The following is a 21,793-nucleotide window of genomic DNA, read 5'->3' as shown; positions in this document are numbered from 1 at the left end:
GCTTTGAGACTAGGTCACATACTGACAGGAAACTGCATGTTTTTGTATGAGCAACAGAGTGAAACTAAGTTCAGACAGGTTGCCCTGGCAACAGACCTTAGAAAGGGGAAGTTATTGCAAGCTGCACAGGAAGTTTTAGTGCACTTCATTTCATTTGTAATGAAACTGTGTGTGATGTCTGATGTACAGAAATAACACCATATAAGATGTTATGTAAGATGTAAGATATGTGGAGCAAAAATTTTAGAGATCGTGCAACTAGCGTTTGGGCTGTGCAGGGCTCTCTCTTCCGGAAGATGATTGAATAAAAAGAAATATAAAATGTTTTGACCACTATGAGTCGGGTTTTCTCTGTTCTATCATGGGGACAAAAGAATCGGGGTTTAATACTTGGTGTAACTTTCATTTCTCATGAATCTCAGTCAGTTTTGTTTTTCATTCAGTGCAAGAAATGAAACTGAAGAAGAACTCAAGAACTATCACACAGAGTGATTTCTTTCACAACAAGAAATGCGCACTGGTGGTTTGTAGCTTACACACTGCAAAATAGTTTTCTGTGTCAGTGTACAACCTGCTGCATGTACCCTTGAGCACAACACATTCAGAGGGGTGAAAAACATTTCTTGCTGCATGATATCAGGTTAATTTTAATTCTCAACATGCTTAATAGATTATCAATTGAAAAGAAAATACTGTAATGAAAAGAAGCATATAAAGCTTCAGGCAAATTTGTGGTGTTGGTAACTTTCATTTCTATGGAAACACACTCCATTTTGTTTCCACTCTGTGCTTAAACTGTACACAAAATTAAACTTTCTTCAAGAACTATCATACACAGTGATTGCATGGTTAAAGCATACTCTGCTGACATTTAACACAGTCACTGGTCATCAAAGGAAAACCAAGTCTATTCTTAAACAAAATTATTTGAAGCCTAAAAATATTTCAGCAATAGAATTAAACAACATAAAAAATATTTCATCAAATATATGATAAAAAAAACTCTTTGAAATGTTAGTGTTATTAAAATGCTTTAAACAAATAAACAAAATAAAAAACAAAACAACGGTTTTTCAAATTGCTTTTAATAGAATCCCATAAGGGCTGACAGAATAATGTACCATGGATGTTATTCTACAGTGGCGATTTCTAACTAATACCATTTTAATTATGTGGATATAGGGCCCATGAAGTCTTTATTTAACTTTACAAACAACAGAGGCCTTCCAATAAAATAAGTAAACAGATACAAATAGAACAAAAACTGTTGCTGTGGATACCCGGATATCCTCCAATCATTGTTACAAAAGCCCAGTCCTGAGAGTTTTTGAATTGCTTATTTCACTAACTTTACTATTTACTCAGACTGAACTATGTGGGAAATTAAAAGAAATAAATGGACACAAGAATTGCTACAAAAATAGGAAACAAACTTAAATTCGGTTTCAAAGGCTTGTTTTTGATAGTCAGGTTCCTTCACTGTCAAAGAAAGAGTTAAGGAGTGGTCACAGCGAGAAGACCACTCCCCCCAATAAGAATTACTTATAACCTGAAGAGAAACTAAACTAAGACTCACTTTTATCACACAATGCAGATCCTTGTGCTGATCCTTGGGATCGGGCTGCTCCCTAAAGGCAAGTTTTTGTTTAGTTATCTGTTCTTGAACATTTTTTAAACAGTAAGTTCTGTAATATTAAATGAAATGTTTTCCTTTTTAATGCTTCTACAACAAATATTATTACATCTTAGTAAAGGGTTGTCTATTTTCTACAAATGATTGTACTAATTATTGTACTGTTACCCTCTACTTTTTTAAAATGTTTGCTTTAGTGAATATTTTAGAATATGTCCATGCACTGGAAGCAAGAAAAAGTTGACTTATCTTTATCATTGTTTTATCAGCCTGTGCTTTGAAATGTTTCGAATGCCCACCGGAACTCTCTGGAAGCTGCATTCAGACAACAAAAGAATGTCCTTCCAACACTCAGTGTGGATCAGTCAGAATGACTTCATATGCAGGTTTGATATTTTATAGTTTTTATTTTATTATTTTTTTGAACTGGTTCAGTTTTCAATGGTTCCTCTTTTTGTTTCAGGTGGTTCAAAAATGTTGGACATTAAAGCGAAAAGTTGTGCTGCGGCTGAGGAGTGTGTTCAGGCCTCAGTCAACTTTGGAGTTTCTCAAACTCTATTGACCAGCAAGTGTTGCACCTCTAATCTTTGCAACTCTCAAGATGCCCCTGGTAATTTCTATCATGGTTCTTGGTATTTTGAAATGAAATTTCTTGTCCTTGAAACTAAAAGAAAAATTAATTTTTTATTAAATATGTTGAGAAAGTTTTGAAGTGACTCAAAACCTTTCTCTCAATCGTCGTATTCGCTTGAGTAGATGAGGTCAAAATAATCAGTCTGTGAAAATTTTCTGATTGAAAAATCTCAAACAATAAACATATTAATAACATAAATTGTTTATTTTGTTTTCTGTTGTTTTTTTCATGCTGATGTTTTTGGCACACAGCTAAAATAAGCAGGGAAACAAATATTACAAATATTTCTGTATTCAACAGAGGCCAGCATCTCCTCTCCAAATGGGAAAAAGTGCTTCCAATGTGATGGAAACGATTGCACAAAAACTGTAAACTGCAATGGAAATGAGGACCACTGCATCTCAGCAGCAGGTAACAGGACGTTAGCATTCAGTGTTACCGTGTTTTTTCTTTTCTGCTCAGAAAACATTCAGTTATTCCCTCTTTTCATTTCCTCAGTGACTGCAGGAGGGCAAAAGGTGACTTTCAAGGGCTGCGCCTCCAAGCTGATTTGCTCAGGCATGCAATCTGCACAGATCCCAGGAATCGGTGGAGCAAAAATGAGCTGCTGCCAGGGTGACCTCTGCAACAGTGGCAGCAGTACAACTGTCGGTCTTCTGCTCTTTGTCACACCGCTGATCTCTCTGGTCTTGTTCTCTTAGCTGATGGAAACAACAACATCACAGCCCAGCTTTTCTTATGACTGTCACAATGTTTCCTCCCATTTCACCACAGCTTAAAAAAAAATAATGAAATTTTTGTAACTAAACATAATTTTTGGTTTGTGGAGAAAATAAATGAATAAATTTTTTAAAATCCTGTACGTTTCTCTATTTTCTTTAAGTCAAGGAAATTATGGGCTATTATGGGCTATCAAATTAAGAAGACGTATACAGAAAATATGGTTGAAATAATCTACACTTGGCTGACTTTTATCATAGATATTAGCCACTGATTTATTTTTCTAGAACGTAGATCATTCTGTCCACGTATTTAACTGCATTTGATACTCACTGCTTTAAAGGTTAATGTTGGAAGTGGGTAGGATTAGATTATATATTTTATGTTTTCTCCATCTAATGGACAAATATTTTTATAGTAGGCAATTTAGACATAGACTTTATTAACCCCACACTGACACATGTTACAGCACCACATGTGTCAGGAAGAAAAGTGAATAAAATATATTAGGAAAAAAAGAAAAAAAATGTAGCTCATCAATAAAAAAGCCACAATAAACCTATAAAGACTAATTTGTACCATGTACAAATGTACATGCTTGTAAAATATATTTTGTTTTATATATATATATATATATATATATATATATATATATATATATATATATATATATATATATATATATATATATATATATATATATTTGTATTTTAGAAGGTATCTATTGTGTGTGTGTGTGTGTGTGTGTGTGTGTGTGAGTGTGTGTGTGTATTGTTACGTGGTCTGTCACACTTGTTTCCATCATGGTCTGGGTGAGTTGGCTGTATTTTTCCATGTTCTCACCCCTGAGTGGAGCCTCATCACCACACCTACTTGCTCACCTGTCAGTGATCCAGGGCTATCAACAGACAGTATTTAAGGCCAGCTTCCTTATTTATTTCTCACCAGTTTGTCAGCCAGGTCCCGTTTGCGTTTGTCAGGTCCCGTTTGCGTTTGTCAGGTCCCGTTTGCGCCTTGCATTTTATGTCTATGATTAACTTACCTCATCCTTCCTGTCCTTGAGGCGACTTTTGTTGTGATTTGGCGCTATAAATAATAATAATAATAATAATATAATAATAATATATATATAAATAAAATTGAATTGAATTGAATTGTGCTTACAGCAGTCCTTCACACAGCCACTCTCACTGTCTAGTTTGTAAGTCGACCTGGGCGCTGGCCACCCCTTTTGAAAACCTCAAGCCACTTCAGGCTTTCTGGACACCACAGCACCCTCTTGCCTTCTTGCCTTCACCGCTCTGGATCAGCGGACACATCAGGTTGGACTCCCTTCATGCTGTCATCTCTCTGGACACTCACCCAGCCAATAGCACCATTAGTGCTATCAAATCAGATCATCACCATACAATTTTAATTAAAGTAATAATTTTGATAAGTGCTATTAAACATATCCAATTTAGAAACCATGGTTGAACTGTGAAGTGTGTTCCATGCTGCGTGCACGCTCCACTGCATTTGCCTCTAGTGACACAGAGGGCTACAAAAAGGCCAGATATGACCTACATAGATCCATCAGGGAAGCCAAGAGGCAGTATAGATTGAAGCTTGAAGGATACAACAACTCAGTCCTGATGCATGTGGCAGGGCCTGCAACGCATCACTGATTTCCAGTGTTGGGCAAGTTAATTTGAAAAAGTAATTAATTATAGTTACTAGTTACTTCTTCAAAAACGTAACTGAGTTAGTAACTAATTTACAATATTCAAAAAGTAATTAATTACTTGAAAAGTAACTATTGCGTTACTTTAAAAAAAAGTTTAACCCTCTGGGGTCCAGGGTAGAATTGGCCATTTTTAACTACTTTTGATCTTTCCTCCACATTTTACCTTTAAAAACTATTTACTTTGCCTTGTTTGGTATCATTGTTTTCAGCACAACCTCACGTGTCTGAATTTATTTACAGTTATGTTTTCATTTTTGATGTGCTATATTAACACACTTGATCTAAAATCAGACAAAAAACATAAAATCACAGTAGAAAAATCATATATTTCTTTACTGCAACAACCATAAACATGTTTATTGAATCATATTTCATAACTTTAAACGCAAATATAAATTGTCTATTTTAAAATCCTATGCACCAGATTTGCAAACAACAAAGTTATTTGCATCCATTTACCTTTGACCTTGATTTTTTTAATAACCATTTCAAACTATTTACAGAACAATCAGCTGTTCTTCAATAAGATGCCACAAATTATTTGTGCCACTCCAAATATTTCTGTCCACTATACAGGGAGTGCAGAATTATTAGGCAAATGAGTATTTTGTCCACATCATCCTCTTCATGCATGTTGTCTTACTCCAAGCTGTATAGGCTCGAAAGCCTACTACCAATTAAGCATATTAGGTGATGTGCATCTCTGTAATGAGAAGGGGTGTGGTCTAATGACATCAACACCCTATATCAGGTGTGCATAATTATTAGGTAACGTCCTTTCCTTTGGCAAAATGGGTCAAAAGAAGGACTTGACAGGCTCAGAAAAGTCAAAAATAGTGAGATATCTTGCAGAGGGATGCAGCAGTCTCAAAATTGCAAAGCTTCTGAAGCGTGATCATCGAACAATCAAGCGTTTCATTCAAAATAGTCAACAGGGTCGCAAGAAGCGTGTGGAAAAACCAAGGCGCAAAATAACTGCCCATGAACTGAGAAAAGTCAAGCGTGCAGCTGCCAAGATGCCACTTGCCACCAGTTTGGCCATATTTCAGAGCTGCAACATCACTGGAGTGCCCAAAAGCACAAGGTGTGCAATACTCAGAGACATGGCCAAGGTAAGAAAGGCTGAAAGACGACCACCACTGAACAAGACACACAAGCTGAAACGTCAAGACTGGGCCAAGAAATATCTCAAGACTGGTTTTTCTAAGGTTTTATGGACTGATGAAATGAGAGTGAGTCTTGATGGGCCAGATGGATGGGCCCGTGGCTGGATTGGTAAAGGGCAGAGAGCTCCAGTCCGACTCAGACGCCAGCAAGGTGGAGGTGGAGTACTGGTTTGGGCTGGTATCATCAAAGATGAGCTTGTGGGGCCTTTTCGGGTTGAGGATGGAGTCAAGCTCAACTCCCAGTCCTACTGCCAGTTTCTGGAAGACACCTTCTTCAAGCAGTGGTACAGGAAGAAGTCTGCATCCTTCAAGAAAAACATGATGTTCATGCAGGACAATGCTCCATCACACGCGTCCAAGTACTCCACAGCGTGGCTGGCAAGAAAGGGTATAAAAGAAGAGAAGCTAATGACATGGCCTCCTTGTTCACCTGATCTGAACCCCATTGAGAACCTGTGGTCCATCATCAAATGTGAGATTTACAAGGAGGGAAAACAGTACACCTCTCTGAACAGTGTCTGGGAGGCTGTGGTTGCTGCTGCACGCAATGTTGATGGTGAACAGATCAAAACACTGACAGAATCCATGGATGGCAGGCTTTTGAGTGTCCTTGCAAAGAAAGTTGGCTATATTGGTCGCTGATTGGTTTTTGAATGTCAGAAATGTATATTTGTGAATGTGGAGATGTTATATTGGTGTCACTGGTAAAAATAAATCATTGAAATGGGTATATATTTGTTTTTTGTTAAGTTGCCTAATAATTCTGCACAGTAATAGTCACCTGCACACACAGATATCCCCCTAAAATAGCTAAAACTAAAAACAAACTAAAAACTACTTCCAAAAACATTCAGCTTTAATATTAATGAGTTTTTTGGGTTCATTGAGAACATGGTTGTTGTTCAATAATAAAATTATTCCTCAAAAATACAACTTGCCTAATAATTCTGCACTCCCTGTATATTTGGTCATAGTGATATGACTCATTGCCTCACTTAAACATAAAATGTAAACAAAAATTCAAAACAATAGATTAATACAAAACAGAGTTTGACTGTTGAGCTTAAAGTGAGCTTCAATGTTATCCACTTCCTGTTTTATTTTGGTAGTTATCGTCTCTGATTTTTACCCCAACATTGTCTACATTAGTTTCAGCTGTAGAAGGTTTTATTGACTGTTTGATTTGTCACTTTATTTAACTATAATTGTTGACTTATAAACTATTGCTTAAAATGTATTTTCATTAAAATACCAAATAATTTATTACTTTATCATCTAATTAGATTATAATTCTGTAAATAAGAGTGATAGTGTGGCCTGTGTGGGTTGTCTTCAGGTTCTCTGCTTCCTCCCACAGTCCAAGAACATGCATGCTGGGTTAACTGGAGATGTGTGATTGTGAGCATAAATGTTTGTCTGTCTAGCTCTGTTTCTACCTGGCTACATCACCGTGGTTACTGATGCTGAACCAATAACCTGGTCTGGATCAGGTTATGTTCAGTGTTTTTGTTTAAAATCAGCTGAAGTGCCTCATTTTCACTGATTCTTTCATTTAGAGAAAGCTTTAAGTGAGATATAGATTCAGTCATATGTTACTAATATTACTTTTAACCTGAGTAGCGAAAGTCCACGGTAGGGATGGGTATCGAAAACCGGTTCTTGTTGAGAACCGGTTCCCACTGTTTCAATTCCTTGGAATCGTTTGCCATTTTTGCAAACGATTCCCTTATCGATTCCAGTCGCCCCGAATGACGTCACCACGTTGCGGAGCGTCATTTACCTGGCAGGAAACATGGCGCCTAAGCGGCTCAAACGCTCAAAAGTTTGATTATACTTTATGAGAACCGATGACAACAGGGCAACTTGCAAAGTAGATATTTCATTTAAGGGAGGAAACACTACGAATATGCAAAAGCATTTGCTCACAAAACACGCGATGACACGCGTTTTTAATTCCGCTCCGGACTCGTGACTCTCAACCCAGCAGCAGCGCTAACGTTTGCACGTCCTCTCCCGTTAATGCGGCAGGTAAATAATCAACTAACAGTGCATATTATGTTAGCGCAATCTGCCTTATTACAAGACCTGCCATTACTGTACATGTAGGTGACCATGATGAGAGAGACAGAGTCTGGCTGGCGCTCGCTGGCAGTTCTCGCTGCAGTCTACCGGTAGCGTCTCCTTTCAGGCCAGGATAGACTAATGTCACCGAGCAGTGTCTAAGTTTGTGGTCAAAGGCTTGCACCCATTTGCCACAGCAGATGCCCCCGATTTTTGGTAAGTGAATGTGTTTAATTGTAGGCAGGGACATTACTGGATATTCTTGTGTAATTGCCACAGAACAATTTATGTTATACTTTGTTATTGCTACAGAAGAATGTTGCAGCTTTAAGGCAGGGATGACTCCTGGAGTTGCTTTCTCACTGCATATGCTTTATTTCACAATCAGATCGATTTGATAACAAAAACATACAGCAGCTCCTCTCCTACTCCTAGCCCTTCGCTGCGGTGGAAAAAAGAACGACTTCAATCCCCTTCAAGGAACATACGTACAAAATAGTTTTCCTGATACACCAATGGGGCGTTCAATGCCATCTTGTAAATATGAGTACTCTGGCAGAGTAACAGTTCAAATGAAAAATACACCAGAACAAACAAGCAAACAAAAAAAGAAGTGTGGGGTACCTTTGAACCAATGAACAAAGTATAACAATTTATACTTTTTAACATAACCCGACCCCGTCAATATGTGATATGTCTCACAAGAATATTTATTTTATTATTTTACATTTACAATTTTTTTTTCCTGGGGACCCTGTGACACCCTATTGAAGAGCCGTAGGCTGGATCTCTCAAGATCTCACTGTTGGGTTTGTAAGGCCATGTTACTCCTAAATTTCTATCTTGTTCAAAGAGAAGATATAAAACAAAGCTCTGAGCTAATTGACCTTAGTGTTCTCCTTTTTTTAAAAAAAAAAAAGAATCGATAAGAGAATCGATAAAGAATCGAATCGTTAAACAGAATCGAAAATGGAATCGGAATCGTTAAAATCTTATCAATACCCATCCCTAGTCCACGGTGATCTGAAAATGATGTGCCGGGAGTTGTGCCGTTCTCTGCGGCTTCAGTGACCCTCGAGCTCTCGACTAGCTGGGTAACAGACATCGCTGAAAACGTCGAAGCACTTTTGCAAATATGCGATATCTTGATAAACCGAGCGGATATTTGAAGTTTACACACCCACATTCTCCCCTGAAAATATGTTAAAAGTTTATTTTGTGACCCAGGAAGATTAATAAGAGTAATTTTAAAACTTAGTAGCGGTCGCCATTACTGGAAACTGGAGTTTGGCTGGGCCGCACTATGAATTCTGGGATATGGTAGGCCACGAAGGACACACCCGACCCATCTTTCAAATTCGGGGAAAAGGAGGACGCATTTGTCGGCTGCATTCAGAGGAATTTGGACAGCCTTCGATGCGTCGCTGTGACGTAATCCGTCTACAAATGTGTCCTCAGGAGGACGCAGCCCATGAATTTGGACACACCGAGCCTGCGTGCTGGTAGCAACTTAGCCACAGCTCGGGTGTGGAGGAGAAGCTGAAAAAGAAGGTTTTCTAGTTTGTAAGGAGGAAAAAACTGAGAGGACTAAGTGAAAGAGAGGCTGGAGAGTAACACAGAGCAGCAATGAATGCTGCTCACACAGTTTAGACAGTTTAGCATCAAATGTTCGAGTGAGTTAGCTCCCAGCTAACTAGCAGAGCAGCTAACTAGCAAACCAGCTAACTGCACCCACAAGCTGCGACTGCGTCTTTCTAACAAGAGCGTCAGACACGCAGACTGGTTTTCTTTGTGGATGATGATGTATTCTCACACTGATCCTTCATGATGATGCTGTCATCCACCCACTGCTCCTGGTGTTGCCAATTCCTCAGTAAGGAAAATCGCTATTGGCTGTCCTAAAAGTCGCTGGAAGTCGCTAAATGATGTCATCGCCTAATTTGAATAAATGGTCATGCTAATGTAATTGTAACGTACGTTGTAGGAGAGAAAAATAACATCGTGGAAGAGACATAGCGTGAGTAAAAAAATGTCCTTGAATGCATTTAAATAAATAAATCATAGTTCTGTCTGTAACTATTACAACACTCTCACCACATTTGTTAACAATTCTCTCAACAAATGTGTTTTTCCTCGTTCTTTGTTATCCAGCTGCGACTTTAAGTATAAATGTGTCATAAACAGGATAAAGCAGTGCAGGTTCAGTGTAATCAAACCTCAGACTGAGTTCAAAATCATCACCTGTCCCTGATACCACGTCAGCACCAGAACCATGATGTGTTTACTCACATTTAAAAAGGTGGAGGTCAGTGTGAATGGACTGTTGTCATTGGTCTGAATGTGCTTCTATAAACATGTGCTCTTCATTATTGATGTTTTCCTAATGAAGAGAAAATGAGACTTAATAAAATCCTCTGACTGTTGTTGGAGCAGGTTGGGTCCTGGGTTTGAGTCCCCCACTGAACCACAGGGGCTTCTAGCTTTGTTTCACAGTGTATAGAACAACAAATAAAACCAAATCACAAAAAAAACCACATTAAACTTTGAGGGTTGAACCAAGGATGAGGAAGCAGACTCGGCCCCAAACATCTGGATATATGGATGGTTACCAGAGCAACCACAGCAGTGCGCTCTCAGTATATTTAGTTGTATAAAGGTGTTTGTGGTGTGTTGCAGCTGAAGCAGCCTCATGTATGTTGACACAGGGAGAAAATAGTGTGAGGACACTGTTCACAGCAGTCACAGCTCGCTGCCTTCAACGGTATCTTCCTTCCTTGTTTGGATGTCACTGATATCATCTTCTGCTCTCACACTGACCACCTGTTGGAGCTAACATGCTAACATGGAAGCAGCAGGTATGCCACCTGTGGCAGCTGAGGTCACGTGACCTGAGTGTTTGAACCACACGTTGGAGCAGCGTTTCCAAACATCTGCACTTCAGAAGCTCCAAAGTGTGGAAATGTCACTGTGGAGCGTCTCATCACTATCTAAGAGATTTTCTTGCCTCTGCAAAGCGAAGCTTGCAAACAGCACCATAGTTTGTCAATCCCAACCAATCAGAGCGCTCCTTATGTCACGTCACATGACTCGTGTGTTTTCCTCTTTGATTAGCACCCAAAGAACTAAAGAAAGGCTAAAAGGACGTTCAGCCAATCAAATCCCTCCTAGCAACAGGAAGTCTAGAGAGGAAATGGAGCAGAGAAGGAGAATCACCAGTTTAAATGTCTGAGTTTTAAACTGGTGACCCTCTAAAGAGGCTTTTATTCACTCTTTCTGTTTTCTTTACAGCTTTTTCCACCATTTAAACTGTTTAATATCAGATTTAGAAATAACTTTTGGACAGTTTTTCTACATTTGCACTAAAATGAGACATAAATAATGACTTTCTGACTTTACGTTGGACTAATCTAACGACTCAGCCTGGCTATGTTGGACTGGGTGTGGAAGCAGCTCCCAGTTTGAGTTCAGGAGACAGACACCCTCTCTACTTTGAAGATCAGCTGCAAACTTTCCTTTTTGATAAAGCTTATAGTTCGAGCTGGATCAGGTGACCCTGAACCATCCCTTAGTTATGCTGCTATAGGCTCAGGCTGTTGGTGGACTTCCCATGATGCTCTGCTTTCTTCTCCCCTCTTTTCACCCCTGATGCTTTTATATGTCACTACTACGTGTCCTTAACTTTTGTCTCTCTGTTTTGTTCTTGTCTCTCTGAGCTCATCTCTTCTCTTTCCCCTCACCCTGCCACCAGTCATGGTAGATGCTCCTCCTGGAGCCTGTTTTCACTGGGAGGATCTTTGTGTCAAAGGGAGTTCTTCTTCCCACCATCACCAAGTGCTGCTCACAGTCGATTGTGTTGCGAAATCTATCAATGTAGAGCAGTGAGACAAACCACGGAGGCCCCAGAGAAATGCAATCAAACGATGAGTTTATTAACACACAGGAGAAAACATCAGCCTATGACTTCTGACAAAAATACATGTTGTGGACACTTACAAAGCAGTGGGGTACACGCCCCCCCTTGGCGTCAATAAAAATAGTCAGAGTAAAATATGTTCCAGACATTAGTCACAGTTAATGGTACATCTTGTACATGTTTAATGGCTATAAACAGACACAGAACTTCTCTTTTCTGTAACACCTTCCATACAAGGTAATAAACTTCAAGCCCTCAGGGTCTCTGGGGCTAATTATTGACTCTGGTCATCTGTTGCCAAGTAGAGTAAAATATAGTGAGACACCAAATGAGTTAAGGCCTCAGGCCTGACACATTCCTAGATTATATGTGTTATATGTATTGTAAGCATCCATGCAATCATCCTGTTCTAGTTTCCCTCAGCATGTATCACCTGGACAGTCACGCCAGTGAAGCTTAAGACCCTTAATGAACCGAACATCAACTCGACATAAGCACAAATATGCAATGTGTATGAAATACTTCTGACCGTACTTGTAATAAAAGTTAACATAATGGAAGGATCCTCAAATGAACATGTTCAATAGACAACTTTAATGCAATATCAATACTGTGAGAAATATTATTAGATGGAATAATGCTGTAAAGAACATTATTAATGCAGTTATAATGATGCAGATTATATGGCAGCAATAAAAGAATTTCTGTATCTCCACAATTGTCTGATGGTTGGGGCTTTCTCTCTAATATTTGAGGCGGTTACCTTACACTGTTAAACAGCTTCAGATGACTGTTGTTGTCCATTGGGAATTGTCACTTTTAAATAAAGTTACATTGAATGGATGTAAATGGATAGATGTTATTGTGACAAAGAGAAAACGATTGTTGACAGATAGATTGTTGTTTTGTGTGTCTGCAGTCTGTCAGGCTGTCTGATCACAGAGGAAGGCTGTACTTCTCTGGCCTCAGCTCTGAGCTCCAACCCCTCCCATCTGAGAGAGCTGGACCTGAGCTACAATCATCCAGGTCCCTCAGGAATGAAGCTGCTGTCGGCTGGACTGAAGGATCCAGGCTGGAGACTGGACACTCTCAGGTATGGAGAGAATGTCTGATAGAGGAGGAAGAGCTGGAAACATTTCCTGTGTCCTTCACTCACTTCCTGTTTGTTTCCTGCAGATGACACATGAACAATCACACATGCAGGAATATTTTCAGGGACAGACACACTAGTCTAGCTGGATAGTTCATGGATATTTATGTAGGGGTCTCCAAGGAGTCTGTTTGCAGGAACATTTAGGTCACAGGTGTACCTGATATAGATACCAGTGTACCTAATAAAGTGTCAGCTAACATTTGGAAATGGAAGCTAAAATAATGACAAGCTCTACATTCACAGCTGAATTCACAATAAATTTGTTCTCAAGTGCACATTTTTCTGTTATTGTTCTCAAACAACAGAATGAGAATGAAATATTGATTCTAACAGGGCCCATAAACTTTACTAACTAAACATTACTGTGAGCAGCTCCTCCATCACTTCAAAACTGTCATCAACACCACGGACATACATTGGGAGCTGGGCAGTGTCGGTGATGTCTGTGGTCTCATCAAGAGCGACTGAGTATACACTGAATCATTTGGCTTTCTCACACAGTTGGTCATAAATGTCACTTGACAGGTCAGAAATGCGATCTGCTGCGGTGTTGGCAGAAAGGCTGATGTTGCTAAACTGACCTTTCTTTCCCGGACAGACTATATTTGCAGCCTGCAATATGCACTTTTAGACAAATGCACCTTCTGTGAATGGCTTCCCTGCTTTAGCAATCATCTCACTAACCACGTGGCTCCGACTGCTGCATTATTCTCTTTGGTTGCTTTCTTGGAGAAATCTTGCTGCCTCAGTAGATCTGTTTTAAGACTGGCAACCCGGTTCGCTCTCTCGTCTCCCTGGTATTTTGCATCCAGCTCAGCATGTCTAGTTGTGTAATGACGTTTCAAATGGTATTCCTTGTGCAGCGCAACTTTCTCTGTGCAAATAAGACAGGTCGGGGTGCCCCTGTGCTCAACAAAGAAATATTGCATTTCCCACTTTTCCTTTCAGGGTGGAGCCTGCTGGAGTCCGATGGTTGAGACCAGGTCTGAGGAAGTGTAAGTGTGTTTTTAATGGGATTCATGAAAACAAAGCAGCACACATTCAACCATCTTCATCATGTCAGGAGTCATCATCAAAGTGTCAATCAATGAACAGATGATGGATCAATAACTGCAGCTGGATTGTGTTTGTTCTCTCCATCAGATTCCTGTCAACTCACAATCGACACAAACACAGTGAACACAAAGCTCCAACTGTCTGACAACAACAGGAAGGTGACACGTGTGGAGGAGGTTCAGTCATATCCTGATCATCCAGACAGATTTGATGTTTGGGAACAGCTGCTGTGTAGAAATGGTCTGACTGGTCGCTGTTACTGGGAGGTCGAGTGGAGAGGAAGAGTTTTTATATCAGTGAGTTACAGAAGCATCAGAAGGAAAGGAGACAGTGATGACTGTGTGTTTGGATGCAATGATCAGTCCTGGAGTCTGTTCTGCTCTGATGATGGTCCTCGTTCTGTCAGGCACAATAACAGAGACACATCCATCTCCTCCTCCTCCTCCTCCTCCTCTGTCTCTAACAGAGCAGCAGTGTATGTGGACTGTCCTGCTGGCACTCTGTCCTTCTACAGAGTCTCCTCTGACACTCTGATCCACCTCCACACCTTCAACACCACATTCACTCAAACTCTTTATCCTGGGTTTTGGTTCTGGTCTCCTGGTTCCTCAGTGTCCCTGTGCTGAGTGGAGTGTAAAGAGTGTCTCCTGTTACAGAAACACTCTGACTGTTGAACAGATAGTTCAGTCTGTACATGTCTGTCTCTTTCACTCACAAACACGTTTTCAGATTCATGGATTCAATCAGTTGATGTTTGAAACTCTTCTAAATGATTCCTTGTAAACTTCTTCCTCTTCAGTCACAAACAAACAGGAAGTGATGTCACATGTGTTCCTGTCCACACAGCAGAATGAGTCTATTGCTGACAGTGATGTACAAACAGAGTGAGCATTTCTGAGGCCCAAAATAAACTGAGTAGTTCACTGAATGAACAATGGACTGTGAGCTCAGTTCCTTCATCATTAGTATGGATTATATATGTATATGTATTATATTAGTATCATATATATCAGGTGCTGCTGCTTTCAGTCATTGTGCAAATGTGCTGTTTGTAAGCTTGTAAAGCTGCAGTCAGCTGAGACTGAAGAAGTCACCTGATCAGTGAGCAAACGTTTCTGAAAACGTCCAGATGAACAGAATCAACCTTTTGGGATCAGCCAGCAATGCAGCATCATTGTTGTTCAGCTTCAGAGGTTTGCAGGAATGAACTGATGACCAGAAACAGCTGCAAAGTCCAAGAAAATACCAGCTGGAGTTCAGCTGCATTTGAAGAAGTCAAAGAAAAGTAAGGATGGCAAAGGGCGACGTTTTCTTCCAAAGAGCTGCAAACATGGTCGACGCCTCATTAGAAGAATCATCTGGACATTTGTGAGGAACTCTAACCAAGAAAGCAACGTCACACAGATCCAACAGACAGTTTCCATGACTGCAAGTGTTGAGTGGAAAAATGCTACATTGCATTATTGCATCCTCTCACCACAGGAGGCGCTGTTGGCACCACTGATTGCTGATCAGCTGTTCTCTGATGATCTGATTGATACTGTGAATAACGGGACTCACTGAACTCTGTGACACAGTGAAGATTACAGAGTTTAACTTCACCCTTTAAGACTGACCACAGAACCAAGTCCGCCAGAGCTTTTGTTATATTTTTACATGCTGTGGAGCCATTTGTGGGAGCATTTCAAGTTGCTATACATCAATACAACTGTTATAGCCCTAATTTTAATAATATGTATGCATTAAGTCCATAGTAACTACATAAACTGCAAAAAAACCTCTGCTCATCCATCTCTGTGTGTATCAGGATACATTTGGTTCATAATACACAGAAAAATCAGAGTTATTACCTGTAATAAATGTGAAAGATTCCTGCAGTGATAACCAGGCAGGACTGAAACACATCCAAGCTGTCACCACGGTAACAGCACCGCCCATCCACAGGTGAGGGGAGGAGCAAAAAGAGGGACTTTGACCATTTTATACTAAAAACACTCAACTAATGTTTCTAATATGAAACAAATAAGCCCACATTAATGTGAGCGTTTATTAAATAATAATAATGATGATTTCCTCCTGATCTCATTTCCACAGCAGAGAAAACTGTGGTGTATATTGAGGTGGAGGGTGTGGTCTGTGGCTCAGGTGTAGAGTGAGGGTGGGGTGCACCACAGCAGCATGCTGGGACTGCTGAGGGTGGAGGAGGGAGTGATGATGACATCAGAGCTGCAGCACAGAGACCAGTGAACACACAGTCTGTTCATCTTTGCATAGATACAATATACAGCACAATATTGAATGACAGACACGCTGTGGGAGCTTCCACAGATACACTGACGTCAGCATCCAGAGTCCTCCTGCTGCTCCCCCCTCAGAGCCCCGTGATCAGCACCAACACATTCAGTTAGATGACAGAGTCCAGCTGCAGCTAGAATCAGCTCCCCTCTGTGAACAACAGCACAGCGTCAGTGTTTCACACTCAGTGAAAGGAGGAAACAGCAGAAGAACACCATGTGTGCTACGTTTCCCAGGACACACTACAAACTGCACAAATACAGAGCAGCACGTGGAAGGACCTGGAGCTGCATTTACAGAGCTGCAGACAGCGTGATGTCCTGTATGGACAGGTGGAAGGAACCAAGTCCTCAGCTGGAACACTCGTGTTTGTCCACAGACAGGAAACACAGCAGGAAACTTCCTCACAGAAGTGCAGCTCATGGATAACACACTTCCTGTCAGTCAGAATGAGGCTGCAGCCAAACACAGAAAGGTGTTTTTGTCCAGATGAGCCCAGAGAAGAAACACGAGTGTTCACAGACATCAGAAGCTCAGAGAGGTGAAACATGAGGTTGGAGTCCTCGTCAGCATCCAGAAGAGCTGCTGTGAAACCCTGAGTACTCATGACAGACTCTGATGGCACAAACACATCATGATTCAAACAGAAAGACAAACATGGAGCTCCTGATCCTCCTGCATGAGAACAAGCTGACATGAGCGCTGTGTCTGAGAGTGTCTCCCTGTCACAGTGACAATAACACAGCTGCTGCTCACAGTCATTAAACTGACCTGAGGTCAGCTGTGCTCCTTACATATGAACCATGTGACCTCACATCAGTGCTGTGGATGACTGTAGTCATAGAAGAGTAGAGCTGTAGCAGGTGGTGTGAGGAGGAGGTGGTGTATTCTAGTTAACGCAGTACTGAAACACTCCAGCAGAGGGCGCTGTTAAGTCCTTATTGTAACACAGTTACTGTGTGCAGTTAGACTTCATACATAATCTGCACTTATTTCCATCAGACATGCTGTCAGTAAATGATTGGTTTCTATTGATTCTACTTCCTGTTGACTCGTTTGATGACAGTGAAACAATCACAGCTGATTGTGTGATGATGTAAACTGTCACTGTTACATTCAGTGTGTGTGACATAATGTTAGTGCAGGCTGATAACAGCCTGGTTCTGTTAGAAACACATGAACGTGTCCATAGATCAGTGTGTGTTTAACATGAGAGCTTCAGCCCTGCTGATGTGTTAAATAAAGACATGCAGGAAAACTGATGAGACTCTGAAATAACTCTTTATATTTATAATGTAACTCTGCATCAAAAGAACAACAAAGGATCCCAGACAGGTTTCTGTGAACAAAGACCATTCTGATGTTTCTGTGTTTCTAACACTTTGACATTATTAGTAAACAGACTGCAGTGAGCAGCATTTATAAAGAGCTTCTATATAAAGATATGACAGCTGTTTGACAAGTTTATCACTCTGTGTTTGGACCTGATCAGTCCAGCTGTTTACTTGAAACATGTTCATTTACCTGTTCTGTTATATTCATGTTCTTGTCTCTGTTGAAAACACATTTTAATGTCCCTCAGATTTTTCTCCCAGATGAATAAATATAAAAATGACACAAACTGACTGCAGCTACTTTTTGTCCTTTCTGTCAAAAACCTTCATGTGACTCATGAGAGACACGTTTCAGCTGTTTGTGACAGATCAGAGGCCAACAAGTCATTTATAACACTTTCCATCATTGTTTAAAGTTCTCAGTGTTTCTGTGTTGCTGCGTATAGGATCTCCCAGCATCATCACTGTGCTGTCCAATCATTGTGTGCGAGGTTACCCTTATAGTGCGATGTGTGTTTGCACAAAGAGAAGCATGTGTGTCAAATATAAATAAGCACAGAACAGAAACAGCTGCTCGTTTCTTCTGTTTAGAGTCAAGTTAGTGTTTTGTGTCTTTGTTTGAGGCCTGATGTCGAGCAGAGGTGTGTGTAACTGCACTGCTCTGTTATATGTGTGAAGTGTGTGCTTCTCTTCAGCATCATCTTTGTCACTGCTGATTCCTTTGTGTCATCATGTGTTGAGAAGAGAGAACAGTTATAACGGAGGAGCAAAAGGAAGCCCTGAAATCTGCATCAACAAGGAAGTGTTGGCTCACCAGTGATCCCAGCAGAGCCACTGGTTTGGCTCCAGTTGTTCTAGATTCAATGATGTTGTTGCTACAGATACATGTCAGCATCTTTATTGAATTTAATATGAAGCAGAAATGGTGTCATTAGGAGAAGAAGAGGAGAACAAGTCCGGCGAGGAGGCAGCAGCTCTTAAAGATGAAACAGCAGCTCAGCCCTGAGCTCAGAGAGCTGCACATGAAAAAGCTCCTCAAGCAGATCCTGTCAGAGGTTTGTCATCAACAGGAGGAACTGTTCACATCATAGGATGAAGATGCTGTCAGCTGGATGAAGAAGGTTATTTAATGCAAACGTTCACACTGAAGTCAAATTGTTGTCGTGTTGAACAGATTCATGTACTGATCGTCTCCAGAATGTTAGAAGAGCTTCAATGAATCATTAGAAACAACTTACAGCTGCACAGCTGTGTCAAACACATCTGTGTGTCATTGTGGGATTGTTGTGTTTCTACATGTGACACACGTCTAAAACATGCACACAATCTGAACACAAACAGGGACTCATGTGTTCCCACAGCCAGATGCTGAGAGCCATTTCCTTGTAGTCCTGTGTCTACATACATGAACCATTAGATGTTATTGGAATGATTGTCAGCTCTGATAGTTTCATGTGTGTTTAGCTGGACGCTGTTTGATCCTCGACATGTTTAAAGGTGTCCAGTCCTGAGACACTGGGGCTGGAAACAGCTGTGATGTCATTGGACTGTCACACAGACAGAAGTGCATGAAGTGAGCAGCCGAGGAGCCGCTGATGTTTTGGATTCAACAGCATTTGAAAGGTCGACACAGACACATTTGCACACAGAAAGCTGAATCTGTCATATGCCACAGTGAACTCACTGTTCAGTGTTTTTCAGGAAGCTTCTTAACTGCCTCTGCTGCCAAACAAGCAGCTGATGTCCTTGAGAAGAAGCTGAAGAAGTCTTCAACAACAAATACAGGAAGTGGACTTTCAAATACTAGATTCACTTTAGACTCACAGAGAAATGACTCAACCAGCTGTGTTTGACTCTATGAAAGGTCAGTGTGTGTCTGCACACAGACTGTTGTGTTGGACTGTTATTCAGTTGTCTGCTGAATGTTTTCAAATGTCTGCATCTCAGCTGTGATGAGGCTGGGGGTCATGGGAGGCCACCGTAGCAGCCTCTTCAACATCATGACATCATCATAAATGCTGCTGGACTGTCTGATGGGCTGACGGTGAAAAAGCCGTCGGGAAGGAAACAGAAGACATTTCAGAGGCTGCAGCAGATTTCTTTGATTCGGGGCCTTTTTCAGCTTTATTGGACAGAGCAGTGAAGATAAGTGACAGCAAAGCAGAGAGAAAGGGGGCGTGGCCCGGGTCAAAGCCAGGCCAGCTGCTCTCCACCTCGTGGTCACCTGCTCATCCTAGTGAGCTCCACCAGCAGCCCTTTCACACACTTTACACTGTCAAACACTGTGTGTGGACCTCAGCTAACAACAGGCTACATTTAAGTCTGGACTACATGCTTTTATATTGTTTTTATTCCATCAGCAGCTCAACATCATGAGCAGCTTTGACATAAAGACATCAAACTCAAGCTGACTTTAAACTACTTTTAATACAGGGGCTCAAAAACAACAACATCTTTATTATATATCAGGACAGAAAGTCATTTCATCTCAAAGGGAAACAGCTTTATTTGGAATAACCAGCACTATCAACTGGTTTGGGATCTCCACCAGTTTCATGTCTTTGCAGCTTCTCCAACAAAGTTCCTGTAAAATCAGCATGTTTGTCTTTATTGGTTTGATAGTGATTGATTATTCAGTCCCAATCTGCTGTCATCTAAAGAACAAAATGATGTTTCTATGAGTCACAAAGCTCCAGATGTTGTCGGCTTCACAAAGAAAACAAAGAACTTAAACACAAAGTGTTTGGAGCCAAAATGTTCCCAAGCTGCTCTTTTTGAAATGGCAGAGGTACAGTGGTGTCTAACAGCACACTGTGGAAGGCAAACATGTTATTGTTGGATGAAACTTCATGAATCCTTTGTAGATTTGAGCTGTTGGAGCCTTTCTTTTCTCTTCAGGTGTACAGATGCTGAGGAGGCAGGTGAAGCAGGTGGAGCTGTTGTGATGCTGGCAGAGGGTGTGTCTTAGTAACTCTGTGAGGCAGAACTGGATCCAACATTGTGGATGTGTTGATGTTGGAGCCATTAAGAGTCTCTGGCCACACTGTAGGATTTCCCTTTGATCCACTGTGGGGGCATTTTGGAGTCTGTCAGTGAAACTCTTCATGTTTGTGTTTGACTCCAGTTTATAGAAACAGAGAAATGTGTCATGCTTTTGTTCGGCCTCCACAAATACACACATTTGTTCATTGGTTGGACTTTTTGGAAGGAGACACATTGAAAACCATGTTAATAAGATCTTGTTGTTTCCTGTGGATCCGACACAGAGAGTGGACTTCAGACAGAAAGCGTGGAAGAGATTTTAGAGGCCGTGTGTGGCAACAGGAAGTTTCTGTGTGTTTGCTGATCTTACATGTGGAAAACAACACGTGATGTTTGTGAAGTTCTACAATGATCATTGTTCTCACAGCATTTTGAGTGGGAACAGTTCAAACTGGGAGTAGTGGGAGTTATTTACTGATTGAAACAAGCTGAATGTTTCTGTGACGATGAAGATCAGCAGCTCAGCTGATCAATGAACTGACATCTATCAGTCGTTTCATGAGATGAAGTCATCAGCAGACATTTGTTCTGACTGTGTGATGAATGTCAGAAGGTCAGGGCTCTGCTTTAGTCACTGCTTGATGATCATTGGCTCATTGTTGAATCCAGGGGCCCAGTCTGACCTCTGACCTTTGCTGCAGGTCTTCTGTGTTATCTCCACTTTCATGTCTGATCTTCTGCTGTATCGTCCAAAATAAACATCTGGATCATTTCCAACACTTCAGCAGATCTTTAGTTTGGGCAGTGCAGCACAGAATAACACATATTGTACTATACTGCCCACTTCCTGATCTTATTGGATCTGTGTGTGAGGTTGGTGAAGGAAACACATGTTTACTGAGTGAGTCGCTGCCATTAGGAACTAGTTTTTATATCACAGCCTGGAAATCACACAGGACCATTTCTGCAAGTGAAAAGTCGTCATTGGAGGAAAATCATTGTGTAGTTTGTGCGACTGAAGAATTGTCCCAACTACATGTGCTGCTGACCCTTGCTTTAGGTGCACAGAGGAGTCTGTGGAAACATCCAGAACTGAGGCAGTGCTACAGATGCTTCAAAT

At 40.8% G+C, this 21,793-nt stretch overlaps 1 protein-coding gene across 1 annotated transcript; it reads left to right on the top strand.

Annotated features, from left to right (window-relative positions):
• The first annotated feature begins 1,588 nt into the window (after positions 1–1,588).
• Positions 1,589–3,099, top strand: LOC113017320 (urokinase plasminogen activator surface receptor-like). The gene is made up of 5 exons (XM_026160481.1): positions 1,589–1,634; positions 1,903–2,019; positions 2,097–2,243; positions 2,568–2,678; positions 2,766–3,099. The coding sequence occupies exons 1-5, from the start codon at positions 1,589–1,591 to the stop codon at positions 2,966–2,968; spliced, it is 624 nt and encodes a 207-aa protein (XP_026016266.1). The 3' UTR covers positions 2,969–3,099.
• The last annotated feature ends 18,694 nt before the right edge of the window (positions 3,100–21,793 follow it).

The sequence above is a fragment of the Astatotilapia calliptera genome, unplaced genomic scaffold (assembly GCF_900246225.1).
Source record: "Astatotilapia calliptera unplaced genomic scaffold, fAstCal1.2 U_scaffold_10, whole genome shotgun sequence".
Lineage (NCBI taxonomy): Eukaryota > Metazoa > Chordata > Actinopteri > Cichliformes > Cichlidae > Astatotilapia > Astatotilapia calliptera.
Note: the sequence above shows the minus strand (reverse complement) of the source record. Positions and strands in the feature narration are given on the sequence as shown.